At 45.2% G+C, this 20511-nt stretch overlaps 1 protein-coding gene across 4 annotated transcripts in view; it reads left to right on the top strand.

The window, feature by feature from the left end:
- The window catches only part of ANKS1A (ankyrin repeat and sterile alpha motif domain containing 1A), a 168744-nt gene that overhangs the window by 69688 nt on the left and 78545 nt on the right, over window positions 1–20511 (top strand). For 2 of the 4 annotated variants that reach the window (XM_040249061.1, XM_040249060.1), the window contains exons 2-10: window positions 799–879; window positions 2984–3140; window positions 5535–5597; window positions 12636–12932; window positions 13705–13780; window positions 14057–14158; window positions 14267–14368; window positions 15753–15949; window positions 19383–19475. In XM_040249061.1, coding sequence (XP_040104995.1) covers window positions 799–879; window positions 2984–3140; window positions 5535–5597; window positions 12636–12932; window positions 13705–13780; window positions 14057–14158; window positions 14267–14368; window positions 15753–15949; window positions 19383–19475 — 1168 coding nt within the window. Of the gene's footprint in view, window positions 1–796; window positions 880–2983; window positions 3141–5534; window positions 5598–12635; window positions 12933–13704; window positions 13781–14056; window positions 14159–14266; window positions 14369–15752; window positions 15950–19382; window positions 19476–20511 lie in introns of those variants that run through there. The other 2 variants (XM_040249062.1, XM_040249063.1) reach the window with 2 other exon arrangements.

Genomic DNA, 20511 nt, shown 5'->3' with positions numbered 1-20511 from the left:
GCAAGGACAAAAGAAGGCTGCCCTCTACTATTTAATATTAGAAGTGCTGGCCAATGTAGTAAGGTATGAAACGGGAGTCATGATTAAGACTTCAGGGATTAAATGAGGTGACACTTCAGCCTTCTTAGTATGGTATTTTGGATTCAAATAAGGTGCTCATTATAGATTCTGTTGTTACTCTTTTTATTACCAGTAAGACATATTCACAAAAGAAAGGCAAAATTGTCCCTTGCATCTTAACCCATGTATCCGGGTGCTTTTATGAACATGGGTTCTTTGATTTTGGTCCTTGTGGTCGAATGATCCTGATAATCTGTCTGGTCTATGCTGAGGTCTCTCCAGCCTTCAGTCACCAGCCTTAGAGGTGAGTGCCCAGTACCTACAACTGACTAGTGGTTTGATTCAGTGATATTTTTGATGACCTTTCAAAGAGACTATTTCTTACAAGCCTGAAAGTTTTCGGAGGCACAAGTCTCAGACAGAGTGAATAAAGAAGTTACCAGTGAGGAAGGACACAGGAAAACAGCTCTGAAATGATGATAGTGTTGTCCTGACACTTGACTCCTTGTCCAGGAAGCCACTGGTATACCCTCAGTGCCGTGTGTTTCTGTGGGACACACGCTGTGTGTTTCGTGAGACATACACTGTGTGTTTCTGTGGGCATAGCTGCCGACCTGTATCGGGAGTCATATGGAAGTGACCTGTTGGGTTAAACACCACACAGGATTTTTTTCCCAAGCAGCTAGCTGTCTCCAGATTTGGTTTGTGACTTCAGTCTTTTTTTTTTTTTCCTTGTAGCATTTGGAGAGGGCCAAATGTGAACTGTGTTGACAGCACTGGGTATACACCTCTGCACCATGCTGCTTTGAATGGCCATAAGTAAGTATTAATGTGCTATATTCCTGCCCCACTCTTTAGAACTCAGGCCTCAGGTTGTCTTTTTTTCCTTCTTTTAAAGATATACTAAGCAGGGATGCTGAAAAACAGAGAAAAACTAAAATTAATCTGTCCACAATTCTTGAGTCTCTGTTGAGTGTATACTTTAAGCCTCGTTCCCTAACCCTTGCTCCAAAATAACGTTAAAAGATTCTTCTTTTCCCCTCTGAAATGGATCAGTGCCTTACAGTGATCTAAATAAGATGCTCACATTGGGGGACGCTAGATCATAATGGGGCTGGATAACCTACCAGGTAACCAGCCTCTTTATAAGCTGAAAAGAGATCGAGTGGTTGGGAGAATCTTTCTGTTTACTCTATCTTTCTGCTTGCCACTCTTTCCTCATAAAAGTAGCTTTCTACACAACAAGAACCATTCTTGAGGGAAAAATACACAAATACTATGGCCTATTTAATTCTCTTAAGTATAGAGAAATTATTCAGATTTGTTATGTGGGATTTGTGTGGAAGCCTTTCTGGAGGTGTGCTCTGGTGGCCTGAGGCGGGCCCTGCCCTTCAGTGAAGGAGAAGGGGAAGGCCCAGGGCAGGGGCAGGCCCCGGAGGGAGTGCAGGTGCGGTGGGTAGATTTGCTGGAAGATGAAAACCAGAGTGTAGCAGAGGAGAGGGCGCCGGCGAGAGTTTGAGGCCTAATACGAGAGAAGAGAAGCTGTAGAAATTTAGTTTTTAGGAAAGACAGTTTATTGGGACTGTTTAGACTTTTCTGAGCAGGGAGCCGGGCCCTGGCACCTTGTGGTATTCTGTCGCAGTGTTTGGCCCAGCCTAAGTGACTCCAGTGGGCTTCCCTGATGGCTCAGTAGTAAAAATTCCTCCTGCCAGTGCAGGAGACTTGGATTCGATCCCTGAATCGGAAACATCCCCTAGAGGAGGAAATGGCAACCCACCCCACTATTCTTGCCTGGGAAATCCCCTGGACAGAGAAGCCTCAGTGGCTACAGTCCATAGAGTCACAAAAGAGTCAGACATTACTTAGTGACTAAACAAGGACAACAACAAAATGACTCCAATATGCTCTTCTAAAGTGACGTGAAAGTCGCTCAGTTCTGACCAACTCTTTGCAACCCCATGGACTATACAGTCTATGAAACTCTCCAGGCCAGAATACTGGAGTGGGTAGCCATTCCCTTCTCCAGGGGATCTTCCCAACCCAGGGATCACACCGGGGTCTCCTGCATTGCAGGCGGATTCTTTACCAGCTGAGCTATCAGGGAAGGCCCTAAGATATGTTGAATGTGATCATTTTCTGTAGTGTGGTCTTTTCTGTAACCATCTTAGACAAAGCTAACAGATAATCTGTAAAGACTCCCTCCCCCCTTCAATAGTGGGGTAGCCGGAGTTAAAGTGGATCTTGGACTTAAATGACGGTAGCTTGTTAGCCAAGTTCACCTGCATATTCTGTTTTTATTTACAGTGGGGATTTTCTTGGACCTCATGTGCATGGGGATAATTATACATTTTTATCTGCCTAATTAGTGGTGTCACCAAGAAGGAAGCCAAGTCCTCCTTTCTGGATGTATCCTGTGATACCATACGTGTCTCCTGCTTGCAGAAGGTTTATGCTTATGTTTGCATAAGGTTAGGGTTTATGTTTGTAACCACTCTAAGTCTGCTCTGCCTGTCTTATTTCCAACTTCCACCTCACCAAATGCTTTGAATAATGTGGTGAATAACGATATTTGTTTTGCATGACTACTTTTTATGTAAATTCTGTCCCTGAATGCTGTTTCAACATCACAAACAAGGAACCCAGACTTTTTCAAGATAATGGAAAATAAATGGATTATCTAGAAAATAGCTAAACCAGGAGGTGAAGAGTCAGTGGGGTGTGGTTCAAGATGACTCAGCCGCTTGTCAGCAGCTGTTCAAGTAGTCAGGGAATTCAAAGGAAGAATCAGGTGACAAGCTCAGGTAGAGATGGGAGCCAGGTGAGCTCCTCTGTATGAACAGGCTTCCTGCTACACAGACATGCAGAGCTGCTGGTAGGAAAGACTTGTGGGTTCTGCAACTCACAGTCAATTTTTGCCTTTTAGGGATGTGGTCGAGGTTCTTCTGAGGAACGACGCGCTGACCAACGTGGCTGACTCTAAAGGCTGTTATCCGCTGCACTTGGCAGCCTGGAAAGGAGACGCCCAGATAGTGCGGTTGCTCATCCATCAAGGGCCCTCACACACCAAAGTCAATGAACAGGTTGGAAGGAAGGGACGCTTTCTCCACGCAGCTCCAGCCAGACCTTGGCAGCCACCTCAGGCCCACAGCTCAGATCTAAGGGAACCAGCTCTTCCCTGGCCTAAGAGTAATTCCCCTCTTCCCAGGGCCACTCCTTTTAGTGAATCAGAGAGACCTTGTACCATGAAGGGTGTATTTCGTATGCACTTGAATTCCGCACAGTTGAAATAGTACTGTAACGAGCACAAGGTTGGAAATAATGCACATCCTGCACAGTTGCCAGGGTTCATTTTAAACTGGTGGGTTCCTGCCATCAGCGTGGCAGTGCAGCTTGAGCTGCTAAACCAAAACACTCCAGCGTGCATCAGGACTGTGGAGACCATATCGTTTTGTGTGCATCGGAACTCTCAGAAGTGGAGGAATGCATGCTGTTAGCTGCAAAACGAACTCACAGAGACACATAAGTGGAGGCCAGAGGTGATACAGCGGAATGAAGATCATTTCAGTGGTGTCCTCTAATGTTCACTTAAGACTAACCATTCTTAAATTAACACGTGATGCAGTATTATTAACCAAAGTACAGATTTTGTTCATTTTCACAAGACTTTAAGCTAGTGTCCATTATCTGTCTTCAGACCTTATTCAAGAGTCCAGAGTGCATTTCATTACATGGAGTAGCTTCAGCTGCCGGCAGCAAATGCCGGTAGATTTTCTTTTCATTCTTATTCTGTTAAAAATATTTTCTAATTTTCCTTGTTATGGCATCTTAGATACACCTATCATTTAAAAGTGGACATTTAATTTCCAAACACATGGGGTTTTTAAAGTAAAAACAAACAAAAAAACACATTCTTTGACAAAGCAGAGAGTATTCTTAAAAAATAAAAAAGGCAGCTTTTGAGCAGAAACCCCATACACTGGCCATGGATTCAGGAGCCCTTAGACTGTACCTCCTCTTCTTTATATGTAGTCCTTTGGGAAAGTTATATTTGAATTATGAAGTTCTAGACCAGCCTCTCATGAAGTGTAACTCCCTATAGTTTGGGTCTGAGATGTGTTAATTTACGAGGAGAGGGCCCTCTCTCTATGACGAGCCATTCGCCTCTTTCTCTCTCTGCTCTGAACTGAAGTAGGTGCTTGAATGAGAGAGATGCTGCCCTTTCTCGATAAACTTAGGATTCTTTTCCTAATGATGTTGATGAGAGGAGGTTGTTCAGTGGCCTCTGGGATTGCTGCTGCTGCTGCTGCTAAGTCGCTTCAGTCATGTCCGACTCTGTGCGACCCCATAGATGGCAGCCCAGCAGGCTCCCCCGTCCCTGGGATTCTCCAGGCAAGAACACTGGAGTGGGTTGCCATTTCCTTCTCCAATGCATGAAAAAAAGTGAAAGTGAAGTCGCTCAGTCGTGTCTGACCCTCAGCAACCCCATGGACTGCAACCTACCAGGCTCCTCCATCCATGGGATTTTCCAGGCAAGAGTACTGGAGTGGGTTGCCATGGCCTCTGGGATTAGATCAGGCTCATTCCTCAAAAAATCCAGGAAACCGTTCTTGAAGTCCCTCTGGCAGCAGGACCATGTGCATTCTCAGTGAGCTGTTCAGGCTCTTGAGTCACCGAGAGGTTCGAGAAGACTGCTGCGGTGCTCCCAGCCCTCTCCATTTGGAGAGAGAGTGTGTGTGTAGCTGTTCGTCAGCTTCCCTTCCCCCTACAGGCTGTATTTTCTGGATAGGTGAGCAACAGACATTGCAGATTGTTGATGAGGATGTTTGCTTTATAACATTAGGAAGGAAATTCATCTCTTTAAGCCTGCCTCTTACCTAAATGCAGTTTTACTCCTCCTGGCTAACATGATGGTGATTGCTCTTACCTGGAGGAAATATTTTAAAGAGGTTTGCTATTAACCAATATCCCTCAAAGCTGAAAAATCACACACTAAAGTCCTCTTCATTGAACAAATTTTCAGCCACCATTCCTAATCCTGTCTTTGCTCACTTTTGCCTTGGAACACAGCTGCTTGAGTTTTTGAGCCACTGGAGTGTGCTGGCTTGTCCTGCTCACAGCCACCTCCCGCCTGGAGTGTCTGTTGATAGGTGGCACCCCGGCCCCTGTGCTTTGCATATCTGGCAGGCAGGTGGGTGAGGCAAGGGCTGTGCATGAAGAAACTATTGTATCTAGGCAGTGGTTACAAGTACTTCACTGATTTATTAAAAACCATTAATGTTGCTCAAGTTGGAAGCTTGGGCAAGAGGGGTGATGACAGATGACCTGGAGGTTGTCTTCTTCCGATAACTTCCTTTTGAGACACCCAGAGGACAGATCCGAGTTGGTATAGTGTTGGGGCCCCTCAGGGCTGTGCATTGCATTGATATATTTCATCCATTTTATCATCACATTTTCTTTTCCTCTCCTTTTTATAGAATGCTCTTGAGATCAAAGAACTCAAAAAGTACGGCCCCTTTGACCCTTATATCAATGCCAAGGTGTGTACTTTGCTGCCAGGATTTCTCTGCATCATTTCTCCAAGCTGCACTTTCTGTTTGGTCCTCTCTAGCTTCCACTCTTGTCCGCTCAGACTCTTCTACATCATCCTGACGCTTGTCCGCTTCTGCCCATCTGCTTCTGGCTTGCCTGGGAATGGGAAAACACAGCTTCAGTGGGTTTTGGTTTTGTTTTGAAAACCCATACCAGTTCTGGAAAGGTTGAGTGTTTTTTCTGGAATGTCTGAAAAGCTTCCAAGTGGCAGAAATGGGGAAATAGAAGGGACCATATATAGGCATAATTTACTACCATGATTTCTAAAATCATTTAAATTCAAAAAAGAAAAATGCAATTAAAAGATGTCAGAAAATGATTTAATTGTACTTCCTACATTAATTTTTTTAAGTTTGCTTTTTATATTTCTTTTGAGATGGAACCTGATTTTCCGTAGCTCGTGGTGAAGGTGTGGCAAAGGGGTATGGGTGACTCTGTTTTACCCTTAAAAGCTGCTGGTGTGGTTTCCCTCTCTTTTCTTTGAGTTTGTGCCTGAATCTTCATTTAAAGCCTCAGTCTCTTCTCCCTAGCCATAGCTTCTCTCTCTGCTTGGACACTCTTGGCTCTTAGAACAGCTCAGAAGTAGGAAATGAAGTTGCAAGGTCAAGCAGGGCACTGGCCTTGAGTCTCCCTCCCTGAGGCTGGGACAGATAATGGGCTGATGCAGTGGTGCACATCCAGCCGCGGGCCTCTACTGCCTCTGGAGGCAGAGCTGGTGGGTTGGGCGATGATGTTAGCCTCTCTTTGCGCTCTCACCTGCTGTTTTTGACTCAAGTTTTTGTTCAGATGAGGTTTTTCATTGTGGCAACAGTCTGGAGTCTGGTTGAGTCACTGTATTGTTCACATCAGCTCCCTTTCACTTGCTCTGAGTTCAGCAGCCGCTGGGAAGGGGTACGTGAGGTCCTTCTGTGTGTTTCCAAATGCAAGGCAGATATTTCATAGTTTTCACTAAGAGACACTGATTTAGCAAATGAGTTCCCTATGGGCTGGACCACTGCAGGCTCTATGGGAGATTGCCCTCAGCTCTTGGGCCCTAATGGTGGAGAAGCAGTTTGATTTGGGTTGGTGAAACGTGGTAGCTTTTGTTCTTGCCCACACTTTCAATTCTGTTTTCTAATCTTCCAGAGGGGAGGGTACTCTGTCTTCTTTTTATTGGAGGTAGTGTGGCATAGTAGAAAACCCTCATTGATCAAGGTCCTTCTTTTCAAGTCAAATCCGAGTTTGAATTCTGTGGTGCCACTTATTGGTGTTGACTTGAACAAGTTACTTTATTTCTCTGAGCTTTAGTTTCCTCTTCTGTAAAATGGGGTTTACCATCTAATTGGCTGTATTATTGGAGTTCAAATAAGATCATGTACATGAAGTAAAAATATCTGATCAGTAGTAGTATTTGAGTTTCTGATTTTAAGAGGTATACATCGTGTGGCATTTCTGAAAGGCCATTTTGGAATTTGTTCTTTGTTACTGGTGGGGGACACTTAAGACAACATTGCTCCATTGGTCCGTTCAAGGTTTTGTTTTGCAGGGAGGCACCTTGAAGTGATTGTTTCCCACTTGGTGGTTGGTTAGTTAGCTTATAAAGCTCTGATTAAAGGGTAAGACTTTGGTTCTTAAAAGCAGATTTTCCTATCCCTTGATTCTGCACACATAAAAGGAACTTAGTCTAAATGGAATAAGAACTTACTTCTCTCTTTGGAAATAGTCTTCCCTCAGTATACATGAGGATATTGGTCCTAGGACCCGTGAGGATACTGTACGTAAGTCCTTATAATAAGATGGTGCAGTGTTTGCATGTAACCTACTTCTGTCCTGTACACCTTAAATCCTCTCTAGATTACTTATAATACCTAACAGTACAAAGTAATACAATAATAATCTGGATAAATAGTTGCCACATGGGGACTTTGCTAGCAATCCAGTGGCTAAGACTCTGCCTTTCCAATGCAAGGGGTGTAGGACAGTCCCTAGTTGGGGAGCAAAGATCCCATGTGCTGTGGGGTGTGGCTGAAAAAAGACTAGTTGCCATGTGGAAAATTAAAGTTTTGCTGCTTCTTGGAACTTTCTGGACTCCTTCCCTGCCCTGAATATTTTTGACCCATGGTTGGTTGACTCCTCTGATGAAGAACTTGTGGATGAGAGGGCCAACTGTGTTACCCTTTGCCTCTACCCCACCCACCAACCCCTCAAAGGCCAAAAGATGTAAACTCCATTAAAGGATAAAGCTGTTTGGGTTGTGCTAGGAATGCAAACTCTTCTCGGGCTGATAAGATTCTCACCTCCTTAGGTTTTATTCCTGACTCAGTGGGTTTTTATTGACTTGGTGTGTCTAAGAATTGTTTTTGCTAAAGTACATTTGTATGCTGAGTCCTGTCAGGCACCTGTAGACACAAGAACTTGTAGATGCCCTTCCTGGGAGCAGAGGTAGTTTTCATGAGCTTTTATCTTCCTCTTCACTCTACAGAGCCTTTCCTGTTTTGGCAAGTCAACATAAACCAGTCCAAATGTATGTCATCCTTAGCAAAGGTGAAACTATTAAAATTGTTTACTTACTCCCTTTTAAGACAATTTTGACTTAGTCTAAATAGCATAAGATGAGCAGTAGTAAAATTAATTTTATGGAAGATGTAGTTTTTTCCAGACACTTAAAAGTAATCCACAGTTTTAGAGCTGGAAGAGATTTGGACGTTCTCTAGACCAGTTGTCTCCAGCAGTTCATCAGCTTGTCTGGCTGCATCAAAATCACCAGCAAGCTTTTATAACATTTTTTTATTTTGAAAAAATTTCTAGCCTTCAAAAGGTTGCAAGAATAATGCAGTGAACTGCATTATACTCTTCTGCCAGATTCACCAGTTGTTGACACTTTGTGACCTTGTGCATGCTTATACCATCTTTCTTCTCCTGTGCACACTCTTGTGCTTTTGTGTGTATGTGGTGTGTGTGTGTGTGTGTATATATATATATATATGTAATTGTGGTAGTTGATGATGAATTATTTGAGATGCCCTGGGTTGGGAAGATCTCCTGGGGAAAGAAATGGCAACCCACTCCAGTATTCTTGCCTGGAAAATCCCATGGATGGAGGAGCTTGGTAGGCTACAATCTATGGGGTCGCAAAGAGTCAGACACGACTGAGTGACTTCACTTCCAGCTTCCATTTGAGATTAACTCATAGATTTCATGACCCTGTAATCCCAAATTCTTCAGCATATATCTCCTCTAAGAATAAGGACATTCACTTGGTATAACCAGAATACAATTATCAAATTCAGAAAATTCAGCATTGATACAATATGAATCAATGCTTGGATTTCACCAAGTGACTCAATCATGTCCTTTAGAGCGATTTCTTTTTCTGGTCCAAGATACAGTCCAGGATCATACATAATCTGGAACAGTTATCCTCAGCCTGTTCTAGTCATTCATGACATTGGCATCTTTGGAGAGCACAGGCCAGTAGTTTTGTAGCCTGCCCCTCACTTTGTGTCTGGCTGGTCGTTCCTTGTGCTTAGGTTCAGGCTGGACACTGTTGGCAGTAGCACCACAGACTGGTGTTCTGTCCTTGCTCTTGGTGCATCACATCACAGGGCACGTGATGTCAGTTTGTTTTGTTCTTGATCGTGATGAATGATTGCCTGCTTAGTTTGGTGTCTGCTAGGTTGGTAACCTGCTTAATAATAGTTTTCCTGGGCTCCACCCTCAAGGTGCTACCTTGGCAGTCCTGGGGTGGGGCTCAGTATTCATTCTCTTTAAGCTTTCATGTAATTCTAAAACAAAGCTTATTTAAGAACCACTGATCTAGGCTAACTTTCCACCAGAGCAGGATTTCTCTTTTCTCATCTAAAAAGTGGGCCTTATTTGTTTCTCTTCACAGTAAACACAGTCACTCTTGGCAGCCTCCTTTTGGATTCTGTTCATTTAGGGTTTTTGTGCTTGTTGATGTCTGTTTTCCTAACCCTTCCATCTGTTGGTCAGAGTAGTGCCTTAAGAGCTTTGCAGAATAAGTCTCACTCCTCTCCCCCATGGTCCACATGATGCACTTTGTCCTCCTACTCTTCCTCTGTCTTCTAAACCTCCGTAGGCTCACTTCATCCTTTTGTTACAATGTGGGTATATTTCCAGGGCCTGTACCATCGTGAAACCTGGGAGCTGTAGCCCCCAGTGTCTCTAACTTAGATCTGTCATCAGTGGACAAGAGTGCGGTTGGACTATGATCCAAGCACTGAGAGGTGATGGTTTTGAATAGTTCCCAAAGAGAAAAGGCCATGGAAATGTTTCTAGATGGTTTTCTGCTGCTTGTATTGTGTGTGTGTGTGTGTGTGTGTGTGTGTGTGTGTGTGTGTGTGTGTAAAACACATAAGTAATGGATTTATGCATTGAGTGGGATCTCCAGGTGTAAAGGGTATTGGGATTTTTTAAAGTAATAACCTAGCAAGGAAAAAATGAAAGTGGACCTCAAGATAAACAGGAATGGAGAGTTTGTGCAAAGCCTTTGAGGAAAATTTGGGTATTTCATCTCAGTCCCCTTGCTTAGTCCAGATTTCCTGGGGTGTCCACCCAAGGTGTGGCTTGAAAGGTGTGAAAAAAAAAAAGATTCCAGGTGGTTGGGAGTCTGTACCCTCCTTGGAGTACCCCCCCTGCCCCTTTTTGTGGGTCCATGAATCCAAAACTTAGTGACTTCTTGCCCTGAAAATTGTCAGGCTCCAAGGGGAAGTGGTATGGCCTGTGTTCAATAGTCAAGATATGTGGTCACCACAGACATAAACTCAAGAGTACTATCGTTACCAGACCATTTCTGGCGAGACTGAAACGTAAACAAGATGCTTCCTACACTCTGAAAATAAACTGCAGAGTGGTGGTTAGGCCATTTTTAACATAGACAGGCAAGACAGCTTGCCTGGTGGGGATCAAGACTGTGCCTTTAGTGAGACAGCTTTGTGGTAGCTGCTTTAGTTCTGCAGAAACCCAGAGAAGGCTTTTTTCCCCCTCTGCTAGATAGTTCAGAGTTTTATGGTTCTTCAGGCCCTAATGACATGCTTTTTACAGATTATTCTCATTGTTGAGAGACAACTTGGATATGAAAGAGACAGCAGTGTCTCCTTTAGAGTAAACGAGTTTTTCTAGACTGGAGTTTTAATAAGAATAAGCTGAGTTTCTTGGCCCTTGCTGTCATGCTAATCTTGAGATATAAAACACGGAGAGTCTTCTTAAACTTCCTTGGGTCGCAGCTCTGCCCCAGGATCCCTGTACAGGAAGCTCCTGTGAGTTTTCATTGCTGTAGCGGTCCTTGCTTCTCATTAGCAAGTGAAGTGACAGCTCTTAAGTTTTATTCATGCCATAGCTTCATAGGAAATAGGTGCATGGGTGGCCTGAAGGGTGTGTTTGACACAGGAGCCCCAAGAATTTACCTCTGGCCCAGCGTTTCTCCTGCTCTCTAGACTTGTGGGTTGGCATGGAATTGGCCCCTTGGACACAACTGTGTCACAGGAAACCATTGCTACCTGGCTGTATTCTGTGGCCAGAGAAGGCTTGTCTGTGCCTTCTCAGCGGCTGCTCTCCTAGAGCTGTGTTGGAGCTCAGTGCTGCTCCCTGTGTTTATCTGTGTGCGTTTATCTTTGCATGTGGCTCCTGCTACCACTCTTTCTGTCCTTGTTTCATTTTTAAAAATTTCTTTGCTGTCATTCTGGCCTTTGGGAGCCCTGCTCCTAGTAGCTCTGGATCTTTCTGATACACTTGGAGTAGCTGGAAAAAATGATGCAGTCAAATGCCAGATCAAAAGCAGATGGGTTTGCATGCATGTTTGGGTAACTCCTAGTTTATTACTTTGAATATATTAAGATTTAAGGCTTTTGTGGAAACATTTAATTTTTACTTTTTGACCACTGAAAGGTGCATAATATTGATCTGAGGTACACACACTCCTGGAAGCTTTGTTTCCACCAAATGGCAGAAGTCTCCTGGATAAATTCAGGAACCTCAAAATCCTGTGAGAGAATTATCATTTTTGTTCATGCCTCTTAAAAGGAGAGGTCATGGAAATTTCTCTCTGTCTACTCTAGTTATACATTGTCAATAGTAGTAAAAAAAGAGCAATGATTAACATTTTGCTTCTGGTGATTGATAAAGCACAAACTTGTCCTGTTTTATCTCAGGTTCTGCCTTTAGTCTGAAACAAAATTGGCATCAGAGGACCATGGGGCTGTGAATTTGAATTAATGGCAGTGTTCCAATCTTGAATATTTTGCACCTCTCACACAAAATATTCCAGTGTCTGATTGTATCTTTCTTACCTAAGAAATCCTTCCCTGCACAGCTGCAGATCCTGCATGCAGTGGTTGGGGCAGAATTCTGGAGCAGGCTCAGGGCAGCCTTTGGGTCCTACATTTCTCTGAGACTGCGCTCAGGCACCTCCATCCCTTGGCAGTGGCTGTTGGCTGATATGTTGAAAGTGATTTGGGTGCTCTGCTCTGCTACTTTCATTGTTGGCCGATTGATTTGCATGTAAGAAGCTACGCAGATGACAGGCTCTTTCCAAAAAGCTTGTGTGCGAGGCAGTGGATGGTCAATAGATCTAAAATCAGGACTACGGGGTTGGCTCAATAGAAATTGTAAAACCAGTCGAAGTTTAAAATGAGTCAATGGCAGTGATATCACGGGCGTTCATCTGTACCAGGGCTGCTCCCCACGGCGTGCCATGTTCCCAAGGCGGCTCTCCTTGCTGTCTGGAGATGCGTTCACATGGCATGGGGGAGACTGCAAGGGCTAAGGAGCCGGCTGCTCCCCTCTGGCGCTAACTGAGGCTGATCAGAGCAGTTGACCTTGCTGGCAGCAGAGTCTATCTGGATTCTGACGTAGTTCTACTAGTCCCCGAGTATTGCTGCTATTTCTCTCATTTAAATTTCAATGGTTTTTACATGTGATTATCCCAGGGTGTGCCCATCTGCCTGCTGGTCACCTTTCTGACTGTCATCTGCCTGTTAACTCCTTAGAACAACGACAACGAGACGGCCCTGCACTGCGCAGCTCAGTACGGCCACACTGAGGTGGTGAAGGTGCTCTTAGAGGAGCTGACTGACCCCACCATGCGCAACAACAAGTTCGAGACGCCTCTGGACCTGGCTGCACTCTACGGGAGGCTGGAGGTGGTGAAGATGCTCCTCAACGCACACCCTAACCTCCTGAGCTGCAACACTAAGAAGCACACCCCTCTGCACCTGGCAGCGAGGAACGGCCACAAAGCCGTGGTACAGGTCCTCCTGGACGCCGGCATGGATAGCAGCTACCAGGTAGCAGGGCGGGAGGCTCTCCCAGGCCCCGGGACCTAGTCCTGTCGGAGAAGGCACGAGCTCCGTGCTGCTGGGCTGTGTTCCTGTTTAGCACGGTTCACATCACCTTGTCAGATGCTTCTAGCTGCTGACTCATTGTAACACGAAACTTTAGAGACAAACTCCTCCAGTGAGTCTGTTATTTTTCGTTTCTTTTCAGGGGTAATACATGGCGTTATACCCTGAAAAGATGTGCTTACGGACGCCCTCTTTGAAATTAGAAAGCTTTCATTATCTTCCTCTACCTGTGCTCCCGCTGCCACCATTCGCACCTCCAAAGTCCCATCATCTTGGTGTTGCCGGCAGGACACAGCCTTCCCCTTTGCTGGTAGCTTTCTCCCTCAGGACGGCCATTCCTTAGGCTTGGCAGCCACCAGACCACAGTGGAAGTCATGGCATTTTCACCCCCTTGTCCTTTTCTTCTCATCATTCGCTCCCCCCAGGAAGGTGGGGTTTTGGGGAGTGTCACCTGTGGGTGGCTCCGAGGGTGACTGTGCAGTTATTCGTGTGTGGCCTCCTGGTGGCGCATCAAACACCCTCTACCAAGTGTGGGCCACGATTGTGGTTTCGGAATCCAGACCCGAGAAGTGGGAAAGATAATGACAGAGAACTTCGTGTGGTTTATTTTATTTTCCGTCCCTTCTCATCTGTGTCCCGTTTGTCGTGTGAAGTCACGCCAAACCTGAGTCACTGTCTGATGACATCCTGCTCTGCGCTCTTGTTTGCTTTCCAGACGGAGAAGGGCAGTGCTTTGCATGAGGCTGCTTTGTTTGGCAAGACCGATGTGGTGCAAATCCTGCTGGCTGCAGGTGAGAGGTCGGCAGCGCTCTTGTCTGCACAGCATGCCTGGGTGGGGATCGCTCCCCGCTAGGATCTCCAGAGGGGGATTTTTGCCGGCTGCCTTTGAACCCAATGTGTATATCTCCACTGGTTGATTGCAAATGTATGAATTGTTCTTGAATAGCTGGATAAAATGGCTTTGGATGAAAGTGTTGGTTGTGCCTCTTGGGAGCATTAGGTGTCCTGGAGTTTGACCCTCGCTTGAAAATCCTCACTCCCCTGGTCCACCTGGTGTGCCTTTCTAGGAATTGATGTCAACATAAAGGATAGCCGTGGACTGACCGCACTGGACACCGTCCGGGAGCTGCCGTCTCAGAAGAGCCAGCAGATAGCGGCACTTATCGAAGGTATGGGTCCGTCTCCCTGCCTGGCCAACCAGAGGACCAGCTGGGTGAACCAAGACGTTGGTATTTGGTACAGCTCTCTTTTTTTTTTTTTTTGGTCTTTCCATGTAGATCACATGACTGGAAAAAGAAATGCAAAAGAGGTAGACAAAAGCCTTACACCCCAGCCACCTCTCATCTCCAACCTGGACTCGATATCCCAGAAGTCTCAGGGTGAGTCAGCCCTTCTCTGCCTATAAGGGGGTCTCAGCTCGAAAAAGGTTGAATATCGAACGTTCTTTGGCAGAATGGAAAAACCTTCATGTAAATTATAATTTGGAGGATTGGGAGTACTTAATAAGTTCATATTCAAATCCATTTTTTCCCAGCCACTGTATGAAGCTTTCTTGGGCAAAGCTTAGCCCTTAACTGTGGATGTTGTCTTTCATACTTTATTCTCTGCTTTTAGAGTTGGCTCCATGAGAGCTGTCCTGGCATGTGTGACAGATAGGATGATCTCAGGATGAACTCAAATCTCAGTGAAAACTTTTTTTTTTCCCCCAACATACACTGTAGTGCCTTGAATATAGCTGGCCCATAGTAAATATTTAATGAGTGTCATCTGGTTGGTAGCTATATATATGGCAGGTTTTAGTAATGTATCATTTGTCCAACAAATGTGGTCTGGGTGCTAGCATGGGCAGTCCAGCCTCTCCATCATTAGCCAGCATCCACCTCTTCAGATTGATTGAGCAGCCCTTTTGGATCCTAGGTCCGATGGATGAGAAAGACAGAACACGGGCTGACACCTCCCCCAGATGCAGATCACAATGAGGAAGGCTAGAGAAACAGAGCAAAGCCACATACTAAAAAAGAAAGGAGATTTTTCAGAGGATAGCAGAGATACAAGGGTTCAGGGCTTCCCAGCCTGTCTTTACTCTGGAGTCCCTGTAACCCTCCCCAGTCACATTTTTTTTCCTTGACCTCATAATCTGCTGGTAATGGGATTAGTAGTTCACTAAGCTCTTAGCTTTCAAGGATTTTACAGTTACAGTTTTGACTCTTTGCAAGTAACCCAGAGATCCCCGGTCTATAATCAGATCCCTGGTTACTTTGCAGACAGAGTCACACATTTGGATCCCAGGCACCCTGAGGTTTGTAGTTACCTAGCAAGTGAGTCTCAACAGCCACACAGCAGCCCCATCTCAGAGAGACTCCACCATCCTGTTTTGCTTGAGCACATGGAGGTTCTTGTTAAGAACGTAAAGGAATTACTGAAGTTTTTTCAGTTGTACTTTGCTATATTTTCTGGTTTACATTCATGCTGTCATGATATTGAGGTATTTCGGAATTTATAACAGTCTTGGGAGATGTCCTTCATTGACGTCAAATGTTCCATCTTGAACTAGAGAAAATTTTGTTCAGTTCTCAGAGTATATAGTGCAGATGAAATTCTGTATTTAGTCTTGTCCATGGAGAGAGCCGTGATTTATTTTCCTGCTCTGGGTTAACGCTGGTCAAGTTCAGGTGACTGGAGGGGCTTTGGCTAGTTGCCATGGTGGGAAGTCCGAGACTGTGTCCTCCTCTCACCGATTCTTGCCTTCCCACTCCTCTTTAGGTGACCTGGAGAAAGCAGTGACTGAACTGACCATTGATTTTAACACCAGCACAGAAGAGGAGGGTCCCTACGAGGCGCTGTACAATGCTATCTCCTGCCAGTCCCTGGACAGCACGGCCAGCGGACGCTCGTCCGACCGGGACTCTGTGAGCAGGGAGGCTGAGGCGGCAGGAGGGAAAGCTGCTGGAGTGAGGCCTGTATGTGGCTGGGGTTCCGTTGTCACCTCTGCCCTGCTGGGGAATGGGGGAAGGGAAGTGTGGCCCCCAGTGCCAGCTGCGTCTCAGAGGCCTACTCCACCTATCCTCCTGGGGGCTCCCCCTCTGCCTTTCCCCCTCTTGCTTAGCTGGGTCTAACTATGCAGGTCATGTTGAGGTATAATTTTAGTTTTCCAGTTTCAGTATAACCTGTTGGCACCTTTCTGTTACTCGGTTGTCCGTAGAGCAAATTGAAGCATTTTATTTGTGTCAGGCTTAGTGCTGCTTCTGTGTTTGCTGTCTTTGCTATGTATTGTTGGTTTCTTTCCAGAGAGCAGGTCCATCGATGGAAGAGCTCACTAAATAACTTCCTGTCTGTCCTGAGTGCATGTTGACCTTCCATTTGCCCTTGAAAAGTTACCCACTGGATTTGGACAGAGTCTGTGTTCAGAAGGGTTGTAGCACGGCTTAAGCAGATGCAGATATGTTAGCATATACCTTCCCATTTTTCCCATAGTTATAACCCTCCAGGCTTTGAAATGATGGAAGGAGGACAACTCTGAATTTTTCCCTCAAAAGGTCAACCTTCCCATCTGACTGGTTCTTTCTGTAGTACTTGCTTCTTCTAGCCTTGAACATTGTTCTCCAGACTCCTTACCTCACTGTCTCCCCTGGGGCTTTGCTGTGAGTCTAGGCCCAAGTCAGTGGCCCCATGGCCCTTCCTCCCTGCTCTGGCAGTGCCGCAGTTTGAGGCTTTGAGCACTGTGCTCCTCATAAACAGGCACTGCTGTAATGGGATTCCAGTGATAGTCCCACCTTGGGGCATATCTTCAGGTGTATATTACATCTTCCTGTTGGAGAGGCTGGCCCTTCCCTTTGGTGGGAATCTGGCTTATGACCATTTTGATGATCCTTTGGCTGCCTGGTGATCCTCGGACTTTTCGTTAGTTCCCTGGGAATGGCCAGATGGTTTTGGTGGTCTCTTTTGTTAGACTTCTGGCCCTGCCCTATCCCAGCATTTCCGCATGGATTTTGGAAAGGCCTGCCGACCTTGTGGCAGCACCCCCAGAGTGGGTGTTACCAGGGGGTGTGATAAACTCCTTGTTGGTGGTGAAAGCAAGCTTGTGTGCCAGGCACCACTCACAAAGTGCTTCTGCAGACAGAGCTAGTTTGTTTTTGTTTGTTTTCTAACTTCTTTCACTGTTAGGTACAAATAGACCAATCCAACCTGTGGAAGAAGACACTGCCATCTGTGGCACTTACCGGTGATGCCCATTAGAGGGAGCTGGAGACTTTGCAAGAAGAACACAGGGTTGCTGAAGTCAGCTTTGAATGACCAAGTTCCTGTGGGCTCAGCCACTGACTTACATGGGCTCTTTGTTCATCCCACTCTAGAAATCTAGCCTCCTGTGGTCCTGCTAAGTAGAAACTGATGCATCTTGGGATGCCTCCTTTGCCAGTTTTACTTGAGGATGTTGTGGCTGTGCTGCCTTTCTGGCCCTTGATAATTAACTGTGGCCAAGGGACTGTTCCCTATCTTGTAAGCATAGCGGATAGTTATGTATGAGTCAGCTTTGTAGCCCCTCAGCCAAGGTTTTCATGGTAGAAAAGAGAGACTCATGCTTTTCTTTCCTTCCAGGGTCCCTGGTGATCACCACTTCCATAGAAACCTTTCATTCCGTTCTTTCTAGATGTCTCTTGCCTTGGAAAGGCATCTAGGATGAGTCACTTTTATTATGCTTCATTCTGGTTTTCCTCGGTTATTGTGTCCTTTGGTTGGATAACTAGTGAGATTATGGGCCTGCTCCATTTGCTGTTCCCCTCCTTAACAAGGTGTCACTGGGACCAGGTTTGTCCCTGTACTTCTGGAGCAAGGAGCGTGGGGAAAGTGGACTTAGTGGGAAATTCGACCTAAATAGCTTCACTTGGCTTGACCGCATTGGAGTTGTTGCCACTGGGCACCCATCTGGCGGCAGGGGCTAGGGGAATGACCAGATGATCAAGATACAGTACCAGCCAGTAAAGTGTGTCTAACAGAGGGGTCACGGATGCTGAGTGCTAACTAACGCGGCAGCTCCTAAAATGGGAAAAGTGTCTTTCCTTACAGGTTTCTTGGAGGCTGTCACTTAATTCAACATTCACCTCTACCCAGATATTTAGAAATACTCTTGTTCTAGCAACACAGTGAGCTAACCTACAAGCCAAGGAAGGGGCCTGCAGGCCATCTCCCTTCCCTGTAGGAACATGAGCTCTCAGGCACGAATAGGACTTTGGAATATGAAGGCGCTGAGAGTCTAGCAGGGACAATGGCAGAACTCTCTTTGGCTTTCTTTCACCAAAGATCGTTCTGTGTGTTCCTGAAACTGTCTACCGTGATCTTGATAATCTCTTCTTCAGTGAGTTTCTTGCTTAAGGGTAGAGACTAGTGAACTGAGGCCCACAAACAGCTGCCTGTTTTTATAAATAAAGTTGTATTTGGAACATAACCACACCCACTCATTTACATGTCCTCTACGGCTGCTTAGATGGCCCCATGGCAGAGCTGGCCGCAAAGCCTAAAATATTTACTGTGTAGCCCTTTAAGAAAAAGCTGGCCAATCCCTGTGAGGGCAGATAACTGACAACTCTTCCTTTTTTTTAATGGGCTGAGATGAAATAGGATTTTCATATGCTAATGATACATAATAGTACTCACTGAAGAAAGTGACCAAGGATAAGAGCCGAGTTCTGAGCTCTGCTAATAAATAGGAATAGCATTAAGCTTGGTGGCTCAGATGGTGAAGAATCTGCCTATAATGCAGGAGACCTGGGTTTGAACTCAGCAGTAGGAAGATCCCCTGAGAAAGGAATGGCGACCCTCTCCAGTATTATTGCCTGGAGAATTCCATGGACAGAGGAGCCTGGTGGGTGCAGTCCATGTGGTTGCAGAGAGTCAGACACGACTGAGCGACTAGCACTTTCACTTTGAGCAGAATTGATGTTTTTGTCCTAGATTGCTTTCCTTGTTATTTCCTTAACTTTGGTTTGTTAGAACTCTGATGAGTTGGCTCTTTTGATTTACTGTTTCCTTTTCTCCAGTAGATTGGAAGTCGAGCCACTGGTTTTCCTACACTGGAGTTTGGGTATTGCTATCACGAAGGACATTTTCTGATGAGGCAGTTGTGTTTTTAGTGCTGATATTTCTCAGTATGGCCAAGGATATGACAGACGTGTTTGTAGTCTCTGCTATAAAGATCAAAAAACAAAGCTACGGTAATTGAATTGTGTATATGTGTAGAGTTCTCCATCTGTTCAGATACTAAACCTTGAGTTTAGTCTGTCAGGGGAATTCTGTACATTATTCTTTTTTATTCCCAAAGGCTAAGATAAGAGTAAACCAAAAAAGTTGGGTTCTCGAAAGAAGAGATAGTAAAATACTTATTTTTCTTTTCTACAGAGAGAACGTCCTCCGCCTCCAGCAAAACCACCACCCGATGAAGAAGAAGAAGACCACATAGATAAGAAGTATTTTCCCTTGACAGCTTCTGAGGTAGAGAGTTGAGGATTTATTCCCATCACTGAAATATTATTTTTTGCTAAGTGCATCCAGTGTGTACTTGAAGACTTTGCTATCTCATTTTCTTTTCACCTTTTTGGATTAGTGAATTTCTGTTGTGTGTGTCAGTAATCCAGAACAAGACCTTTCAAACTCACCCAAAAGTACCAAGCAAGGAATTTTACCAGGGCTGTCTAGCAGGCAGGCCAGTTATTGATCTGCCATGCCACATGGAAAGCCAGACATCATCCACACTTTATCCTGGTTCCATTAGGCTAAGCAGTCTCTCCTTTGGCCTTTGAACCTGTGTTGTCTTTTCATACAAAATATAGCATACCCCACCAATCACTGTTCTCTACACTGGATCAGATTAGCAACCTTTTTAAAAAAAAAAAAAAATTGTTTATTTATGACTGCGCTGGGTCTCCACTGCTGTGCACAGGCCTTCTCCGTTGCAGCAAGCGGGGACTACTCTGTAGCTGCAGCGGGCGTGCTTCTCTTTGTAGTGGTTCTTGTTTCAGAGCACGGCCTCTAGGCGCGTGGGCTTCGGCAGTAGCGGCCCATGGCTCTAGAGCACAGGCTTAGTTGCCCTGTGGCATGTGGGATCGTCCCAGACCAGGGATTGAACACGTGTCCCATGCGTTGGCAGGCGGATTCTTTACCACTGAGCCACCAAGGAAGGCCCAGATGAGCAAGCTTTGCTTCTGACCCAAAGGTCTTGTTTCCGTTTTTGCATTTTCCCTTTTCATTTCCCGTGAAGAATCTTGCACCAGGGCAAACATGGAAAATGTCATGAAAACTCAACTAGAGGAGAAATAGGAGTCAGGGGATAGGTAGGGGACATCAAAGGAGGCTATTTGAAAAGAATAGTTCACTTTTTAAACTAAGAAATGTTGTCATGGGCAAATAGTTCAATCTTCTAACTTAGGTATATGAAGAAAATCATATTTTCCTTAATCTTGCATCTTCCTAATGCTCCTTTAACACTTCCACCATTCAGAGAATACATTTATTGTTTATTCAAAATATT

This window comes from Oryx dammah, unplaced genomic scaffold, assembly GCF_014754425.2.
Source record: "Oryx dammah isolate SB20612 unplaced genomic scaffold, SCBI_Odam_1.1 HiC_scaffold_11, whole genome shotgun sequence".
Taxonomy (NCBI): domain Eukaryota; kingdom Metazoa; phylum Chordata; class Mammalia; order Artiodactyla; family Bovidae; genus Oryx; species Oryx dammah.
The sequence above is the reverse complement of the archived record's forward strand: the minus strand, read 5'-3'. Positions and strand labels throughout refer to the sequence as shown.